Here is a 21,630-nt window from a genome sequence, read left to right on the forward strand (position 1 = left end):
AGCTCAGTGAAACCACAAGAAGGAAAAGGGCATTCTGGTTAGATGATAGGATGTGCAAAAGCACAAATGCATGGTCTGAGGTAGTCTGTACTGCTAGGGGTAAAGAAGATGATGGTGGATAGAGGGACGGACTGACAAATCCTGATGCAGGATGCACAAGTACCTGCACGCTCTTTTAGTCACATTTCCAGAGATCTCCACAAAAAATATTCTGAAAGAAATGTTATGGTTTAGCTTATCCCTCTGACACCTTTGCCATCACCATGACATGAGTCTCTCCCAAATCTCTGCTGTCCCCTGACCAGGGGCAGACCTGAGCTGATCACTGAGCAAGCAGTCAGCCCAGCCAGAGCTGTGGCACAAAGGAAGCCACCCAGCTAAGCCCAGCCTGAATCTGACAACCTTGGGAATAAACCACAGCAACACAAGGAGTGAAAGCTTTGTGGTGTACCACTGAGATGCTTAGACTGCTTGTTGCCCTGGCAATGATGAACTAGGACACCTGAGGATGCACACATTCTCTTGCAGCACTCTCACAAAGAGGCTTCCACTGAATCCGTGTGGGGAATGGAGGCTAATTCTGGATGCCCAACAGTGTCAGGTGCACTGAAGATGATGGTGACCTAACTCTTTGACTGTGGCATGTGGCTAGAAACTAGCAAAGCTTTTCCATGCTTCATGCTGAAGGTGGAATGGAGTCTCCCTCTGTAGACAGCAAAGCTTTTCCTGAGCAAATGGGAAGCTGCACAAAGGTATAGTCTCAGATACTTAACTCTGCCATCACAAAGCCTGCAGTTGTCAGTCAGAAAGCTCTTCATGCTCAGTGTCAGAGATGAGAATCTTAGGCAAGCATGGCGATATAAACGATGCCTGTCCTATCATGATAGAAAATCAAGTAAAAGCCTAGTTCTTAAAAGAACTTCCTTCAGAAGCCATCACTTCACTAGAGAGGTATAAAAGGATAGCAATACGTAATTAAAAAGTTCCCAGAAGCATACCTAAGAGAAGACTATTATATCACATCATATTGCCGTATACTAGTAAAACCTGGCACTTGCTACCAACATAAACAAGAATGAACACTGTCAGCTCAGCTTTTGGATGGCTCCTTTGGACTGACATGACTAAAATTTGAGACTAAAGCAGGGAGATGGGTCCCCAGTCTACTGAAGGTGGTGGAGGTGAGATTAGGCACTCAACAAGAAGAAAGTCTCTATCTTTTATCTTGCGTTTCTACCCCTACCAGGAAGCTTATGTTCAGAACCTAAGGGCTCAGTCTGGGCACTACCATTTGCCTGTGTAATAAGAACACCACAGGCTACATGCTACACACTGATGCTAACAAATGGCGTTTCACTTTTTTTTTTTTTTTTAATAATGAGGACCAGGACACTTGCTCCCAAGTATGAATGTCAGTTGGTAGAAGTAAATGTATGTCCTCACACAGTAAAATGCCCGAACAGGAACTGAAAGACCTTTCCGAGCCGCTTAAGCCAAGAAGAACAATCACACAGACAGGATTCTCTACCAGACACAGAACCATTTTTCTAAAATGCTATCTAAGTTTTGGGAACCACCAGTATCGTAGTAGTTCACAGTTGCTCTGAAGGATGTCAAAGACTCGGCTGCTACACATGACTGTTTCAAACCGATCCTTAAATATGACTGCAAAAGTAACAGTCTGGTCTTTAGCTAAGGATAGATCACGTATTCCTTAAATAAAGACCTGCAGGTCTCTCCTCTCAGAAATATCTACCACTTATTTCACAGTAAGTCCTCAAAATAGTGAGGGAAAAGTCTATGAAAATAGTAAAGTTCTTCCCTAATGTGTTCAGTCAATTTTAATCACCAGTTGTCTTGTGGTATTTTTCAACCACTTCCTTACAAAGACTAAAAATGTCTTCTATTTTACATATTTTAGCATTGTTGCCTGTCACACACATACACAAATCGTTGTTTAAAAGCTGCAGTGCTTAAATTGAAATAAAACTTATGCTTACAGTGGTAAATATTCCTGGATTAATAGAGTTGTAGCAGATATACACCAAAAATTGACTGAAGTCTGTGATATTAAAAAGACAGAAAATTTATCTAGTTTTAGCAAATGTCAAATCAGCAGCTATTGCTTTTAAGATTAATAAAAGATATAATGGTTTCTAGATAGCCTCTAAATAGAGATTACTATGAATGGAGAAGTGATTTACCAACAGTCACCACAATGAGATTTCTTTAAAGGTTACAATCATCAGTTATTTAGCTGAAACACTGCTGAGAATGCCTGGTCATTTCTTGAATAATGCATAATGTTCATTGTAGATTTGATCTGTATTATAACAATACAGGTATTTCTAAAATAATGGAAAAAACTATCTGTTACCTTCCAATTGCTTAACATATCATTTCCATGAAGTAATTGACTCAGGACATATTACACACTGTCACCTGAGTGTTCTTTCTGCAAGCATAACTTGTAATAACCTATACACAATGGGCATCACAAAACAAACTCATCAACCTTTATAGACTTTTAAGAAAAGATGTGATGAATACAGGGCAGAGAGAAGGACCTTTCTCAAGCAGTAAATTAAAATGATTAAATTTCTACATAGTTGTGTGGGACAAATCTAAATTTAAGCTTTGAAATTTAATTATTAACATGAACAACTCATCACATTAAAAAAAATAAAAACATTGCCTAAATCGTGTAAGTACTTTTCATATAAATTTCCAAATGCCTTTAGGTTTATTCAAGAGACTGATCGGAGAAGCACAAAGTATAATGTCTATCATTTTATTGTTGGATTATGAACTGCACTTCACATGATGCTGCAGGCTATTTATATAAGCTTGTTTATCCACATGAACTTCTTCAAGGGCACAACACAGAAGACCTTAATAAATTAAAATGAATTTCTTTTGATGTTGTTTCATGAATGTTTGATCAGAATGAGTAACAGGTTTGCATTAAAGAATGAGGGTAGAGCAATAAAATATACATACATTGTACAGCAGAACCAGTTCCATTCCTAGCAACTTTCAAGAGCCAATGTCAACTGTATAGTCACTATGCTTTACACCTTCACTATCATCAGTTTACTGTTGGTGGGAGTACCCATGTACCGAATTGAATGTTCTGCCATTATCTGGATGGAATTTTCAAAATAATAAAATCTGTTATCTCCTTCCAGACTCTTAAATATCCACCCCAAACTCCCTATTTTTCTTCTTGACATCAGTATGTCCTTCCATAGACTGAAATGGCGAAGAGAGCAGAGACCATATTTTATCTTTTTTTTAAATCCATCTTTATCATAAGTATAGAGTTTAACTGACTAAAGTCCATAAAGTAAAAATGAATTATCAGCCATAGTCAGAAGCTGAGAGAATTCTCACCTCGCATGTTTGATAAAAGGGATGCAAATCAAATATAATTTCTAGAAACGATACGATATGATAGAGCACTAGACAGAAAGGCGAAACAATGGAATCTAGCTTAAGATCTGTTAATGCTTAACTGTAAACTATTTCTATGTCATTTCCCTGGTCTATAAATGAGGGCATGGTTTTAGAAGAGCTATAATTTTATATCTCTACAAGGTCATGATTCTAAGTCCGCAAGGTTATCACATCGCAGAAGAATGGACAAAACCTGGCAACACTTTTTACTTTGGTAGCCACCACCACCACCATCAAGTCAGCCTATAAACTGCTGGCTCCTTTGAAAAAGAAAAAAAATGGAGGGGTGCCTGGGCGGCTCAGTCAGTAAAGCATCTGACTTTTGATTTCAGTTCAGGTCATGATCTCACAGCTCTTGAGTTCAAGCCTGACATTGGGCTCTGCGCTGGCGGTGCAAAGCCTACTTGGGATTCTCTTTCTCCCTTTCTCTCGAGCCCCATCTCTTCTCCCCCCATCTCTCTCTCCCTTCCTCCCTCCCTCCCTTCCTGGCTCACTAGGTCTCTATTTCTCTCTCAAAATAAATAAACTTAAAAAGTGGAAATGAAAGATAACTGGGCTAAACAACCTCATACAAGTTCAGTCCCTTAATGAATCCATTTCAAAGTGAAGAATAAGGATGTATTTTGCACATTCTGTGACTTCTACCCTGTTGCACCTACCCTTTCATCTTGTGTGATTTGGAATAAACATGAAGACAGTCTAACAAATAAACTCTAATAGGTACAATATATTTACTAAGATTATATTCACATCTTGCAGCTTGGGAAATTTGCCACATTAGCATCTGGAACATAGACTGGTACATTAACAAGTTGACATCTACATTTTTAAGGGGAGGAGGACTATAAAGGGATAGCATGAGTGTGCCTTAGTTTATTTGTAGTGTGCTACTTTACACTGACATCCAGCCCTCGACAGTTAACTCTGTTTTATGTTCTTCTCAGCCTCTCAATACCACTTATACTCTAGAGCAAGAATCTGTGAACTATGGCTTGTAGGCCAAATCTGGGGATGGCTGCCTGTTTTGTTATGCATAGTTTTATTAGAGCACAGCCACAGCCTGCTGTTTACATACGGTCTATGGTTGAGTTCATGCTAACATGGCAGAGTTTAGAGCCCCTCAAAGCCTAAGCCTATATATTTCCTATATGGCCCATTAGAGAAAATATTTGCCCTGTTCTAGAGGAAAAGAGCTCAGAATTTAAATTGTGATTTTCCTTCTCTCCTAAGCCTAAGAAACACTGTAAGTACCAATGGCAGAGATATAACCAGATTCACACATGCATGTATACACATATGATGACTCCTCTGAGCACACAACTGTACATAGTCACTGCTTTTGATCCTTCATTTTAATCTGAATTCTGTAAGAGGGCACAGCTCCCTACTAGAACCCTTTAGTACAAGAGCCATGAGTACAGGAACTTCAAAGGTCATTGTCAAGGTTTCGTCACTTAACAAAAGAACCTAATTCCTCCCCCAGAGTTGCCTACAATTTTGCCACATGTCCAGCTTATGGATCTAGAGACAAGGTTAGAGAACAAGAAACTAGCAGATCCCTGAAGTCCTAGGCCTTGAATAACACATCAAAGATAGAGAATCAATGGCCAATACCGCATATACATCAATAAAGATACACATGCATATTCATATGCTAAACATGCTATAAATTACTATAAGTTTCACTAACACATAAGAAAATACATCTCTTACATATCAGAATGAAGAAGGCCTAAAATCTTTAATAAATAAGTTTAAAAAGTGACTGCACCAGAACAGGGAGGACAAATATAGGTTTAGATTTACAAATCTTAGGCATTATGTATAAAAACTTGAAACATTAACATGAATTATTTGTTTTATTAGTCAATAAAATCATTACTCAAAATGCCTGCTACAGACAGTTGGACTCAGCTTCCCTCCTTTCTTTAGTTACTAAATACAGAAAATATTAGTTCCACCCTTTAACAAATATTCTTATACTCCACCCATCAGTAACAATTTGCATGAATTAGCATAACACAAATTGAACCCAAGAAGCATTTTAATGTAAGTCATTTCATTCTCCTTTCTCTGAAACCTTACATAAAGCAATAGAATATTTAGGCTGACAGACTTTTGGAAAATAAAAAAGAAATAGAAGAGGTTTATTTCACCTTCACATGGTGTCTTTCTCATGCAGAGTTCAGATTTCCACATTTGTATCCCTTTAAAGGATTTGATATGCAGGAAAAGAAGAAAGGATGATGGTAAACATTTCATCTCAGAGACACCTACCGACCATCATGTTCCAGAACGAACAGGGGCTTAAAACTTACCTTTTACTGATGTGTTAGGTGGAGGGCCTTCCATTCGCAAGTTCCACGGAGGGTCCCCTTGGTTAGCAAAGTCCCTCATTTTCAGATAGCTAATTGTAAGTCGAATGATGGATGCCTTGTCAAGCTGGCTAGTGATGGCTGCAGGAAGAGGCAACAACTTGGCCAATTCATAGAACTCAAAATTTTCTTTTCCCCGGCGGGAGCGAGCAGCATCTCGGGATTTCTCCTTTCTCAATGCTTGTAAACTGAAATCAAAGGAGTGAAAAAGTGTTGTTTAGAACGTGTGGTCTGGATATCAGGTAGAAATTGTTTCCTTTTTATTTCCTTTTTCCCCCAGCAAACATCTACCCAAATCTGCCAAATTCAAGGGCCATAATAAAATGAATTCTAGACAATGGTCACTGAAACCAAAAATTCTACCTCTAGACTTATATTCCATAAACTTATGTGCAGTAATAACAATAGTTTGCTTGTTAGGTTTCTTTCCTCTAATTGGCCATTCATTGAGATATAGTCTTTGTTTTTAAGACATAAGATACATAGGTAATACCTGATCTTATCAGCTCTAGGCAGCAGAAAAGATGAGGCTAGCATTCATATATCTATTCTAGGGCTACTGATTTTGTTCATTTAATTGTCATCACTGTGAGATCTTAAGGCATCAAAACCACCTTTATTTCAATTATTATCTTGAGGAACAAATGGTAAACATCAACATTTTATTTGTTGATTCTATGAAGTGTGTTTATGTGTGTCTAGCCCTCAATAAAGATCATGACCTTAAGTCAGTAAAGAAAACATCCAGCTGAAAATGAAAATTTCAGTATAACTTCATAAATATTCTGGTAATTGGTTGAGAAGAGAAAACTTTAATTCTTTATTAATGAATATACATTAGTAGATGGATAGATTCTCTAAGATACTAGGGAGTAAAATGCATTGCCCAGAGAAGTCAAACTTTAAGATAATATAAATTTAATGTTGAAAGATAAATCCCTGTATGGGTTATTAAAATTTATAAACATTATAGACATATTACTTCACAGAAAAGGCAACAGGTTGGATCCAGTATTTTCCTTTAACTATTCATGTGCATTTCTGTTTGAAGTTTGCTCACATTGCTGACGGCAGAATCTGGCACAACTGAAGTTGTGCTTGAGCATCTGACAGAATTCCACCTATTCTGAATTGCTCTGTTTTGTGTCTGACCAGAAATAAAATCAAAATAAGACCCTTATGATAAGTAATTGGGCAATATTTACAGTAACAAAGTACTATTAAAATCATTTTTAAGTATCCATTCATTGAACTCTAAAAGCATTTTAAATCTTTGAATCTAGCTTTCTGGTTTCCTATTATAAAAGAACAAGAAAGAGAGAAACAAGCAAGGAAGCAAGACCAAAGCAATAGATCGAAATGAGTGCAGCAGTGTGACTCCCATATTCATTAGTATAATATGGATAAGAACATTTCATATTACATTATAGCATACCTGATATTGTTCGTGGTAGAAACATATATTCACTGCGGACACTCGGAATATCTTATTGAACATCTACATAATTTAAGTAATGTCATCACACTAGGATCAAATACTCACTAAGCCAACAACCCAACCAGTTTCACTCTTAATAGAATATTCTACACTAACCAACCAACCTATTTCTAACAACTAGGCAAGTTAATGTTATCATTTTCAGAGTCATGACAGTCTGAGATGAAAACCTTTGTCGCTCGATGTCTCTGGTGATAACCTCTGGCAGAAACAGTGTTAATTTACAAGGAAAAGACATGGTATGTCACTTATTTCCCCAAATCGTGGCTGGCCTCTACATGATTTTATAAATTGTCAATCTTGTCTTGTTGAAAATTGTGTAAATAAAGTGAGAGATGCCTTAAAATCTGATAAAGTTTAAGTATAACCAAGATCTAGGTTAACATCGTAGTGTAAAAGCAGCATTCATGGCCTCCCTTTATATAATAAAAGCAATCTATCTAACACCACTTAGGTCTGCTGGGCCCAAAGAGCTAGGTCTATTGACATGTTTTCTCTACCTCTCGTAGAGTGCAGTGGTTCAAGTTCCAGTGCTTTGCTCTTTTTGTTTTCTTGTAATCAAACAGTACTCCAGAAGGTGGGCTAAACTTAACAATTGTTGTTGTTCAGTAAGTGACTATGATGGAGCACTAGGGCAGAGGTTGTAAACTCAAGAGCCCCTGGGGGTAAGGCAGGGAATGCCAATGAGTGAAGAAGCCTGATGGCAAATCTGGGGCAGGAAAGGGCAACAGCTCAGGCACACAGTTTCAGTGGACTGCTTCTCTGGATGAGGGTGCACCTCGTGTTGCCAGATTTCCGGTGTTGTTTTTTTCTAGAGAACAAAATCTCAATTTTTATATGGCATTTCCAATTTTACATTATGTTTTAATTTTATGTCAACTAATTCAAGTTTTAAAAAATAATGCCAGCCTAGTAAAACATGTCATTTGGTCAATAAATGAGGAGGAATGCATTTTACAATTGGGCAAGAATTTGGGAGGCCAATTTTTAAAGGCAGTTTTTTTACATGGATGTTATATATAACTTTTCCTTTATACATGTCATTCAAAGAATCACAAATGGGCTCATCTGTCATCTAATTAATACCACTAATATTCATACCAGAAATTTCTTTGTTCAACTAAAGCAAGTAGACCATGAGGCCATTATTGTGAAATTGCTATTAATACATTGGGTTAGCAATAATTTAAGGAAAAAACCTAACTCTATTAGAGTGGTAAGCAAAGCCCAAGACCACAGGGAACAACTCAATCGACTCCAAAGGCTAGGTACAGGACAAATGGCTCTTCTTTCCACTCCAGGAAGGGAAATACATGGACACTAATGCCTTCGGAGACTTGCCTAACCACTGTCCTCTGATATTCGACTTACTTAAAATACCACTGGGCCGAACTTACTTCATGTGTTCCTGACCCACCTTCTTGTTATTCTCTTCCCCATCCCTACACTTATTATTATTTTTTTTAACTCTAACACTCTGTGTTACCCTACTGGAGTCATTGTCCTGGCCATACTCCTAATAACAAGGATTTCAATGACCCTCACATCACAGCATTATACAGACTTCACAGTTCACAAGACTTTCAAAATAATAGCACTGTATCTATAATAAGTAGTAATTGGCTTTAAGGGCAACAGCAATAAAATACAGCCAAAGGATTATAAAGGTGTAGAGATGCTTATAGAATAGATTAAGCTAAAGACGTTAAGACAATGACCCAGATTGTAGATTAACCTTGTGCCTGTTTTTGTGAAGTACAGCCTAGTTGTAAGCAGTTCCCAAGTTGAATTAAAGACTACATTAAACCTTAAACTACTGATCTAAACCAAAAATTATGGTTGTATTTCTAGAATACCAAAGAAAGATTGAAATGATTATACATGAATGTAACATTATGGTGCTGATTTCTGCCATACAAAATATGATTAAACTTCAGATCAACAAGAAGTTACTCCCAAACTTCCTACTGTTCTGATGTTCTTTGACCTAGTCTTTGGATAACTTGGAAAAACAGACTCTTCCTTAATCCTCACCAAATCAAAATTTCAACTCTCTTTGATAACAATATTATCATTCTCACCAATAATTACCAACAACAACCAAACAACAAAATCATAATTTCAATATATAGAAACATGCATTTTTAATTTATTTATAAGTAAATCTAGAAGTCCTATGAAAAACTGTATTTACACTTGGGGGAAGATAGTAAATAATTTTCAGAATCTCCAAAGGGATTCTTCACCCAACCAAAAGGATAATAATCTAGGATCTGGAATTTCCTCTTATAAAACTTGTAAAGTTAGACTGTCCACTCTTTTTTTCATTGATGTTACCATAATTAACTTTCCTAAACAACATTATTGTTATAATGCACCCTTCTGCTTAATGCTTGGCAACACACTTTCCATGTTTCTGAAGATATACTTTTAAGCATAGGTAACAAGCAATCAAAACTTTTCAACTTTAAGTTCCTTGGCAGGTTTTTGGCAAGAGTCCTGATGAAGTCCTAAGACCCATCCTGGCCATTCACAAGCATTGTGATTTTCAATAACATATTTTAGCCTCAATTTTATTATTTTACAACATGAAGATGGCAAACCAATCTCCTGGACCAGTCCAATGGCTCATATCCAAATTTCCATGGTAGGATATGGTAAACTATGAAACAGTGAACTTCTTAGACAATTCTAGATTTTACCAATTAAGATAGTTTGTAAACTCTAAGTAGGGCAGAGCCCACTTTATAGTTGTACAACAAAGAAGAAGTTTAAGAAGTTGGAAAGACTTAGGAATCCTGAAAATATAGTCAACCCATCTGAAAACTTTCTTAGAAATCAGGGAGGTTAGGAGTATGGACTCTGCTGCCAGACTGTGGGTATTGGCACCATCATACAGCTACCATATCGGCAACCTTCAGTAGGCCTCAATTTCCTCATGTGGAAAATGGATGTAATAATTGTATCTACTCTATAATATTCTTGAGAGTAATTGAGCTATTATATTTTAAGTACAAAATGCCTGTCTATATGGTAAACAGTATCTAAGTAATAACTATTAGTATAATAATTATAAAACTTTTTTTAACCATAAAACTTATCTGGGGGAAAACCCCAACTGTCAGAATCCTTGGGCCACAGCTGATTACTGCAGTATTTCTCCATAATTCTTTAGAACTTTATTTGACCAGGCTTCTTTTATACCATCTTACAGTCTCTAATTCTAAACACCTGTTGGCTTTCTTCATTTGTCCTTTCAAACTCCATTCTCTATTGCCACTTATAACCTTTCATGTTAGTAATTTCCCATGTAGTGATTGTAGAAATCAAACCAATGGGAATAAAATCAGAGACTTAACTTTTAGTTGGTGACAACCCTAAAACTGCCTATTTATTAAACTCCTTCCATGTTCTCTCAAATCATTAATATCACTTTAAGCTCGGTTTGATGCCTCTCTCAGCATGTCTTCTATACTAGCAAAAAGTAGAAATTAAATGCATGGATTATGGAGCCAGACTTCCTGTATTTAAATCCCAGTTCTATAACTTAAATGACTATGCAGACTTGAGCAATTTAATTAATTTTCTGCCTCAGTTTCTTTCATCTGTGAAATGGGATGATAATACTATCTGCTTCATAAGGTTCTTGTTGAAATTAAACTAATGGCTTACAATAAACTATTTGTAAAAATAAATAAATAAATAAATTTTAAAAAAATAAATAAACTAAATGGATTAATTATTATAAAATATTTAAACGGTATCTGGCACATGGGAATACTATATAAGATATATTAAATTAAAACCTAAACTTGCTTCACACTGATTGTTCTATGCATTGAAGTCCACAACACTCATTTATAATGTACACACTGTGTCATCAGTATGGTTTCTAGTCACTGGTTCTGACATATCACATTGAATACTTAAAGCAAAATAAAACTCCTTTATTGCAAAAATAATAATTTTTGACTACAGTCTTCCTTATGCCTATAGTCTATCTGCTGTATACCACAGGTGTACTTAATGAGTTTTCAAGTAAAAAATATTTCATTGAAGAATGATTCAAGGTTCATAAATCAATGATTTGTTTACTAGGAGTAATAAGTGGGAAAATTTTAGTTCACTAAACTAGAAAAAAAAAATGGCATTCAACTGCAAGACAAGCAACTATGTTTTTATACAAAAAAAGAATACCAAACAGTTGTTAAAAGAATGAATTACGCAGGAGAATTGTGAGAACTTCTGTAAAAAGCTTAATAATTGCAATGATCCTTATTAGTCAAAGAGATTTTATGAGTACTCTGGGAGAAGGGTGATCTTTCAAAACAGCTTTCAAAATCTCACAGATCTAAAAAGCTCTCCTTGATGTTAGACAAACCCCAAATCCAGGACCATGGAGAGCTCACCCAGATTGCTTGGGTGAGTGGGGAAATGTGAAAGTGGCCAGCAGCATTTGCTGCATTAGCTTTCATACTGGAGACAAGGCCAAATCATGAAATTCTGCTGGAGACAAAACAAGCAAAAAATAACCAAAAAAAAAGTAAAAAGTTAAAGAACAGTCACTTCCACTATCACAAAGCCAGTATTATGAAATTGACTCAGTATTTGCAATCTCTCTAAAGCTACGACAGAACTGGATAAAGCTATCAATTATTTATTGGGCCACTTGTCCATGGTGAAAAGAAAAAATAGATAACTTTGGACTTCATGACTCATTAAATTAAAAGAGGTAAGTTATCCTTTGTGGCTTATCAAATTTAGCTTTACAAAATTGATTACTTTGATTTCCTACTTCACAGAAATAGTTATGATGATTATGGAAATAATAGAGCTGGAAATCTACAGAGGATAACAAGGAACAAAAATATTAATTGTCACAGAGGAACAACAAAAGTAAGGCAACTTAATCAAATGTTTCTTCCTCTCCTATGACTTCTTCATAGCCAGATTTTTATCAGTTCATTTTATATAATTTATAATTATATTTGTGGAACAGTTCCTGATATGAATATTACCAATAGATTCACATCATCTCTACATGAAAATCTCTCTCAGTTTCAGTTTTAATACCTTCATGTACACTTTTCGAATACAATAACCAGTTTCTGTAAAAGAACACAGCAGATTTTGGTCCTATAATGGTAGGCAAAAGGATAGAGTTAGAATGACTTTAAATTTTGCTTTTTTAAAAAGTACTTCTAAGAAGACAGAAAGGCAGGATTTTATGGATTTTCCTACTTGTTTTGCTTAGGAGAACCCAGCACTCCAGACTTCTACTATTTATCAATTAATCTGGCATGCAGCCTCAAAGGAAGAAGGTCGACCTGTATTAAAAATGCAGCCATCAAAAATTCATCAAAGGTTTCAGCATTTTAACTCATGAACCTTTGAACACCTGCATACTTGTCAGATCTCTGGTCATAGTTAACGGTGAAATCTATAGTGACTCCAGTACCTACTCCTGGCCTGACATGAGCAGAATGAGGAGGATTCCAGGGAAAAAGTAAAGATTCTATAAGCACTGCTTGCCCTTCTTTCATTACTTTCAATAAAACAGCCCAACACACATTGGCATCACATAGAGTTCAAAGTCAATCAAATCAACCTACTGCAAAGAAAAAAAAAAATCTTTCAGGAGTATTTTCCACATGATTGTAAATATTGGCTTTCTTACAAGGCAATATAATTGAGAAATGCATAAACAACTATTATCTTGTAGGATTTTGCACTACATAGTTCACAAATTGGAGTCTTTTAACATTCTCCAAGAAAAGGTAACAATTTCAGAAACCTTCCTTTAAGTGTGAAGAAAACAGTGTAGTATATGTTGGAAGTTAAAACTGGAACCTTCAAGTTCAAGGTAAGAACTCTGCTGCTTAACTAATGCACTGCTCATAGCTGTCATCATTAATTTATGTTAGCCTCTGTAAACATCAAGAGTATAATAGGCCAATTTCACAACTAAATATAGATGCACATTTTGCCCTTATATAAATGGCAGATTGCTGCTGTAGATCATCGCTGCAGCAACACGTCAGTAAAGATGCACTGTTTGATGGTCTGATGCTCACACAATATATAAAACCAGTTGTAATGGTTGTTTGGAAGCAAAGTGTAACATAGCAGCAAAATTTCATTTGTTCCACAAACTCAGGATATATTAAGCTTGGCTGACAAAGACTGTTTGATGTGCTAAATCAGTTTGACCTTCATTCTTGCTTTATTTTTCTCATTTAACATGTGAAATGACCATTATTTTTCCCCACGTAAGAAATATGAAATTGATTGCTTTAAAAAAGTGGCAGAAACATCAGCAACTGCTAACATTTGATGAAGTATCAAAATTAAGATGCATCCTTAAAATTTTTAACTAAGATATATTCTCATTGAATAATCATGACCCATTTTTGACTTGTAGTAAAATAGATCAAAAGAGTAATTAGAGCCATTCAACTGAATGCCTTCCCTCATCTTCAGAAAATGCCTTGTGTATGTTTGAACTTAATAATTAAATTAATTGGTTTTAGCCAATGAGCGTTTTTATTCTTAACACTTTAAATAAGAGGATTTAATTCCAGAATGAGTCATTAGAATAGCAATAAAGAAAGCTGAGAGGTCTGCACAATCCTTTTCAACCAATGTTCACCTTGATTCAAATAATCCTTGAATGAACCACAGCAAGACCAAACTATTCATTGTATGCTTTGGTGTCTGCCAAAAACCTCATGAATCAAAGTGTTTTGTTCTTCATTTTCCCCTAGAACTTTAAGCTGTACAACTGGCAGTTCCATAATAATGGAAAAACTGCAGCTTTATCAAGTAATTTCTCTCCCCCCGATAAAGAGCACTTTACCTTGGAGCAACTTGTATATTTCACACCTTAAATTTCTATTTACCAAATCAGCTAATCACTTCACAATTGAACTCAGAACAAAAAAAAATTATCAATTAAAGTGGTTGAAACTCCTGCAAATTATCATTTAGGAATGAAGTAATTGCTTTCATCAGGGCAGAAAAGCCCGCCAGAACAGAAATGTCACTTTAGATTAGTGTTCTCACTCCTGAAGCTATGGATGACACAGCTGATATAAGACTAAATGCCAAGACCAATCAATTGCTTTTGTGGCTCTGCTCTGAGCTGCTGTAAAAGGGGCCATTTTCTAGGATCTACTCTTCATTATAGTAAATGCTATCTCCTTGGTAACATAATTCCATTTCTCATAAATTCTGTCTGAGAGCATTGTCCTAACAATGGATGTTTGTGGAAAAGAATGCTGTTGGTTTAATGCACAGAATTAAGTGTGAATGGCTGTCAAACTGCTATAGTTTACTAGTTCTTAAACATAAATTGAAGTCTTATAGATTAAAAAGAATTCTTGGGGAGAAATGAATGTCCTGAACAAGGGTAAGATATTGTATTTGAAGGCTCTGTGCTGCCGGTTTAGAATTTTGACTATTCTAGTATTTATCTGTCCTGTACATTAAATCAGTCAGCTCACACCAGAGGTGGGTGAGCACTTCACTTACTTTCTCAGCGGTGTAGTTTGCAAATGTGAAACCTCAGGAGCAAATATGGACTCATTAGGCAACTGCATGTGATTTGTGAATAGCCACAACTGTGTTAAAAAGGAAAAAAAAAAAAAGTGTTCTTTGAGCTGAGTCCTTCCTGGAAAGTATCCAGATCTTAATTTGTATTGTTCATCCTCCTGAAGTTACAAGAATCTGGATTGCAGGCTCCAATTAAAAGGAAATTGAAGAAGCTAATATAGTGAGAAAGCAGCAATTCCCTGCACTGTTTCCTTCAGGTCTGAAGTTTAGAAAGAGATTCAGCATCACGGGTCTTTCCCCAACATGGGATAAAGGATTTCTCATCCTGGTGAGCACACATGTGTAACTTCCATTAACAGTAACAGGAGTCGTGAGCACACATTGAGAAGGGAGTCTCCTGCTAAATATTTGAAAGGGTCAGAACATCTCTACTGAAAGGCAAAGTGAGAGGGAATAATGTGCACCCTATGACAGCAGGACATTTTACTGACCATGCAAAGGGCAATTGCTGGAATTACTACCACTCCAAGGAAATACTGTGCTGATTTTCCTTGTATTGATAGCAGAAACGTACACATGATGTTTCTGCTTTTTAAGATTATTCACTACCACCAAAAGAACAGCACGAAATTTAATGTAATAATAAAAGTGGACTTCTTTGAATACTTTATTTCAACCACAATCTAAACATTTGAAATATTACCTCATTTAAGTCATGATTGCCAGTATCAGCAACAAGGGAAAAATGGTTAACAGCAACTACAGAAGACAGATAATCTCTGGACACCTTTGACACTAAAAAGAGTGTTGCTTTCAGCCCCTCGTTTGGGGGACACTGTATGGGTTTTGTACTTTCTCTCAAACTTGTCACACCTTCACCCCCCAATGTTGTCTCATGGATGGCTTTCCCCAGATCTTGGAAAAGAAGATTTTTGGTGCTTAAGAAGGACATTCCTGCACAAACCAGCACAGCCGGCCACCCTGGAAGATTCCCTGCCTCACAAATGAAAGATCAAAGCACTGTGAGGGAAAGTAACTTGCCCAACGCTAGGGAGGGTTGCAGCTGGAATTTGAACCTTACTTGGCAAGATGACTCAAGTAGTTTCCTCTCACCATTGTATTACACTGCTTCTATAGGAATAAAGTCCTCAGGATTCTCCCTCTTCCTATCATGTATATGATAAGTCACTGGTAAAGTTTTACTTAATTTATAAACCCCCATATAAATTCTGTAGTCGTTATGAAAACATTAATTTCTTAATGAAATGTCCAACAAAACCCTGTCTTTCAAGCTTATAAACACTGCAACTTGGAGTAGATAGATTGCTGTTAATTGCTATATGTCCAAAACTAAATTGCTTTGGAATTCAAATTCAAATGACCTTTTCTAGAGGGAAAATTCACTTTTTCCTTTAATTTTCTTTAAGTGTGATTTCAAACACTTTTGAAAGCACAACTAAGTGGTAGAAAGCTTTTGAAAATTTTCAAGTTTGATAGGACAAACTTGGAAAGGAGAAAGCATGCTTTGACAAGTTTGAAGATCTTGAAGTATGAAAAATGAAAGTTATAGTCATGTGAACACTGCAAACAGCACATGCTTTTTTACTTGACATCAATGAACACACCATTGCACTGTAACTGCCTGCATTCCTTTGTGAAATAGAGATAATTAAGTACAATGGTTACCCTTTCTTTAAACACTGCAACTGAGAAAACAGGTCTTAAAGAGACTATATACTCTATCTTCTACCTATCTGTTTAAGACATTATTTTTATTTAATCTTCCATCAAGATTCCCAAAAGCACAGCATATGGTTGCCAGGGTTGTAAATTGTTCCAATTTCTAGAGAACACTTTGGTAAATACACATCCAAAGAATTAGAAATTTGTCTTTTTTTAGCCAAAGCTAAGGATGTAAATAAATAAATATATTGCTAAGAGAATATTCACTGCCTCTTTGATAAATAAACTTCAGAATAAAATTGTGGAATATTCATGATCTTGAACCAAGATGTTGAAAAAAATCTTCAATGGCTTTTATTTTTTTTACAATATATTAAGCAATAAAATGCAGCAAGTATAGTGGGATCAAATCACCATAGCTATATATCTGTATCTATACAGGTCAATATATAGATAAAACATATCCGCATCTAGATTAATTTTCATCAACATAAATATTAAGATTGGTTATTTCTACATGGTAGAAATTCCTTATGGCAGGGGTGGAGAGAACTCTAATTTTTGAAGTGCCTTCAATAAACATGTTTTTATATAAAATTATATTTAAAAAACAACATAAATGTATTTTTTTGGAGTCCCAGGTGAGCCTCAGAAACGTCTTGATGCTCAAAGGTATTTTTCATTTAATAAAAGGTTTACTTCATAGTGTTATCAAATGCTAGCCTGACATCACTTCTTGCAACAGAAGGGTATAAATATTTGGAGGAAAAGCTTGGCTTGGTCATTCCTCTAAGAGAAAATGCTTGGCTGGAATTGGCAAGGCTGGGGGAGGTCTTCATCCCTTCCTAAGTTATCCAGCATGAGTCTCCACAACCAAGTGCCTGAGTCCAGCAGCCATGCAGCCCAGGTTCCCTGAAATTCAAAAGCAGTGCTTTTACTCAGTGTCCACTACGTCAGCTATTGGGCTGGAGCTGCAGTGTGCTACCACGTACGGACAAGCTTTTTCTGTGATGGCAACTACAGATGGATTCTTAACCAGGAGAAAACAGACACAGAAAATATTCTAGAGAATGGGCTTCATGAGACACATTCTCTTACCCTAACTCAAGTCTAGGGTAAGAAGCTGCCACGATTGAGGATACCTTGAGATCTCTAAGCTCTCCAACACTGACCAACTATTATAACTAGGGTCATTCACTGCCTTTTCATTGACTGCTGTATTTCACACCTGTAATAGGTTTGGGCCATTGGTGGTAGGTGGCTCCAAGGTTCTGGAGTATATATATGCAGCAACCAAGATGTTATTATGTGCTGGGGATTTACCTGTAAGATTTAATTTGAGGAGTCGTGATACTTCAGCTAAGGTACTTTATTAAGTGGTACAACATAGGAAATACCTGTTTATTTCCAGCCTTACATTACTCAGCCAGAAACCAAGTCCTCCATGGATCTTCCATTCTTCTGAAAACCTTTGATAGATTTTTAAGAGAGTACTAAATACCTGATTTTGAAGACCCAGAAGTAAGCCATTCTAAGCCAAATCTAGTTATATAATGGATGATAAAGATAGGTAACATATCAATGTATGAAGTTTTTAAAATACATAAAATAAGATTAAAGTAAATAGGCACGTTTTATTTCATGAGTTTGCAAGCTGTTCATGGAAAAACAAAATGTTATATTGTGATATAAGTACATATGAAACTAAAAAGACCCAATTACCTCATTAATTAAAAGTCAGCATTGAATTTCCTGATCTTTAACATATCATTAACACAACTGTAATAGCAAAATGAACCCAAACTGTGGATAGAAAGTTTTCTGATATCAGAAAGCACACAGTCACTTGCAAGGTGAAATAAAAGACTGGTGAATTCAAATGGGGCAATGAAAGCCATGATTTTCTCAAGTGGCCCTACCATAAAGCATCCAAAAAATAACCTCAGTATCCAAAGCTATAAGCTACCAAAAATTAATTAAAAAACACAAATGTACAACACATGGTTGAGCACTTCCTCCCTGACCTTTCAGCCTAAAACAGTCTTTGACCAAAATGGATATCCTATTGCCTTTTACCCACCAACCAGGACTTTAAAGGAGCCTGTTTTTAAATTTACCTTCTATCTTCTCTCTGTATTTCATTTCATTTTTTTTGAGTGGGGAGGCTGAAATATTCATCTTAAAGATCTTCCCCTAAAGGTCTCCTTTTGAGTTATTAGCCAGCAAAAGTCATTTAGTCTTCAGTTTCACTTCTGAAAACAGCAGTGTTTCCCAACGGCATAGTTAGAAAGATAGTGTGGAGCTCAGTAAGACACCAAGAGTAATGGGGCAAGTTGGTAACGTTCCCATGGTTGTGGACCTGACTCACTTTTCAAATACATACATGTGCATGCACGCGCACATGTGCATGCACGCGCACATGCACATGCGTGCACGCACACACACTCACATAAAGGTACCAATGTTGTTAGGGTATTAAATTATATATGTGGTTGCTTTTAGCTATGACTTCTCTAATTACTCAGCACTTACAAAATTCTTAAAGGTGGTATTTGAGTATTACTAGCATTAGATAAAGTTGGTGTTCACTAAATGTGCCCCCATTGTCCTTCAAATTGTTTTCTTTCCATTCATTTTTGGTCCCTCATTTTCTTCTATACAATTTTGCTCATTTGATTTTGCCATATTGCTTGTAATAAAATTCACATATACAGGAAGAGAAGGGGGCTGTTTTGGTTTTATGAATTGTTAGTCTAGTATACACAAATTTATATTAGGGGTCACAAACTCAGATACCTGCAGGACCCAACAAAATTATACAGTGAATAAAGAGGACTAGGTAAACAAGAGCAATGCAAAGCTGATAATGGCAAGTGGACTTCATTGTCGAACAGGTAATAGGAACAGGGAGTTGTGGGGACTATGGCAAACTGGAGAGCACTTACCCAGCCAGAAGGGAGCACCCATTATTCAGGGAAACAAACCAACAAATATTTGTTACTAGATGGAACAATGGACCTAAAGTTGCCAGGTCTTCCTTTTTAACAGAATTCAGGTATCTAGTTTTTTTGTTGTTGTTGTTTTGTTTTGTTTTAATGTAAAGCCTTCCATTTCCTGAAAATATTAGCATCTCATTTAAAAAACAGAACTCTTTGCAGGCTCCTATGGGCCTCATTTGGCCTGTGGCAGTTAGCAATCTGTGGTTTAATGCCATTAATAACCTTTCCTGAGAGTAGGACTTAATTACAGGGTATATAAGGTGTGAGATATGAAGATGTGTTGCAATCAGAGGACATTGAAGAAATTACAAAGAGGCATAAAATGGAGGGAAGTGAGGAAAGTTAAATTGGAAGAAACTATAATTATCAAAGTGTCTTTGTGAGTAGTGGAATTTCTTCTTTTTCTTTTTCTGTTTTATAAATTTCATAAAAATAACCAGGAAAAACTAGATAAAATTAGGTGGACTATTCCATAGGGTTTAACCTATTATTAAAAGCTCATAAAATTAAAAATACTGATAAGGTATATGTGTCCATATATCCATTATGACATTTAAGCTACAGTTTCAGTTCCCATGGTAGCATCATGTATAAAAGATCTTTTATAAAAATTAAAATAGCCCTTTTCACAATGAATCTTTAGAGTGCAGTCCCTAGTGATTATGTCAATGATTTCTTAAAGTACATGCTAAATAAGACTTTGTTGTTATTAGCACAATAATAATGTTGAGAGACAGTGTCCTGCTATGTATGTCCTCAGTAAGCATTTGTTGAAAGATGATTATGCTGATGATCTAAATGTCCTTAAAAGTCATGATTAAAATTAGCAAACAACACATCTAGTAGTAGTGCTATTGAAATTACATTTAGACAGTTAATCAGTACTCGGAGTGGTATCACAGTAAAGAAGGAAGGGAAAGAGGGAAGAAACACAGATACTGCCCCCTCCCCACCAAACCTTGATACTAACAACATGTTCCCAGTCAAAAATATTTAATTTTCCAAACACAGTCTCATCCCCTTTCTACACTCTGGAGGTGGTGCTATATAGTGACCACCTGAGTCAAGAAGGGGAATGAGAAGTCAATGGCGTGTCTAGTCTCCTTTGTTAATCATACATAGTCTTATTCAGAATACCAGATCATAATAAATCCTTCCTATAAGTCAGGTAAAAATATAATAATAAGGGATAAGGGAAACATTTCAAAAGGGAAATTCTAGACCTTCACATAATTATTGTATCCCTTTGCCAGACCTTCACATAATTATTGTATCCCTTTGCCAGATCTGGGTGTTTATGTGTAACCAGAAATTAAAAAAAAAAAAAAAAGAACAGAGGCAAGGCTCCCAAGAGAACATATAAGAGATCACAGAACAACAATTTAATCTGGCATCATACCTACAAACTAAGATATTAAATCCCTATAAATTTTAGAATTACTGAGTAAGACAGCCATCTAGGGAGGACTTCTGAAATTCAACAAAGTTTGGAACCACTGTTTTCCTATAACTGAATCTCCTCTGCTTCTGGGTATGAGTTTGGGGTTTGTTATTGGGTTTTGAGTGGGTTTTTTTGCCTTCTTATTTATTTATTTTAAAAGTGTGTTTAAGGGGCGCCTGGGTGGCTTAGTCGTTTAAGCGTCTGACTTTCGCTTAGGTCATGATCTCACGGTTCGTGGGTTCGAGCCCCGCGTCGGGCTCTGTGCTGACTGCCAGCTCAGAGCCTGGAGCCTGTTTCAGTCTGTGACTCCCTCTCTCTGACCCTCCCCTGCTCACGCTGTCTCTCTCTCTCTCTCCTAGAAATAAAAAAAATAAAAAAAATAAATTTAAAAGTGTGTTTAAGTGTTTGTGTATCTGCTTTTCATACTGGAGCATCTGGGGCCTTCTCACTTCCTTCTGGCTATATGCTCCTCATCTCCGGCAGTATCCCTTTCCCTCTTGGGGAAAGGCTGACAGCTCAGGTGGAAGGGACAGTCATCACGTCTGTATGTAGAGTCTGCTGCTTTATGAAATTGATCAGAATGGCACATTCCAGACAATTTCACTCACAGCAGGTGGAAGCAAGAGA

At 36.3% G+C, this 21,630-nt stretch overlaps 1 protein-coding gene across 1 annotated transcript in view; it reads right to left on the bottom strand.

Moving 5' to 3' along the window:
* Positions 1-21,630, bottom strand: part of NPAS3 (neuronal PAS domain protein 3) — a 743,536-nt gene that overhangs the window by 587,666 nt on the left and 134,240 nt on the right. Inside the window, 2 exon segments of the mRNA XM_077772747.1 lie at positions 5,613-5,663; positions 5,775-6,019. Coding sequence (XP_077628873.1) covers positions 5,613-5,663; positions 5,775-6,019 — 296 coding nt within the window.

Source organism: Crocuta crocuta, unplaced genomic scaffold, assembly GCF_008692635.1.
Source record: "Crocuta crocuta isolate KB4526 unplaced genomic scaffold, BGI_CrCroc_1.0 scaffold116, whole genome shotgun sequence".
Lineage (NCBI taxonomy): Eukaryota > Metazoa > Chordata > Mammalia > Carnivora > Hyaenidae > Crocuta > Crocuta crocuta.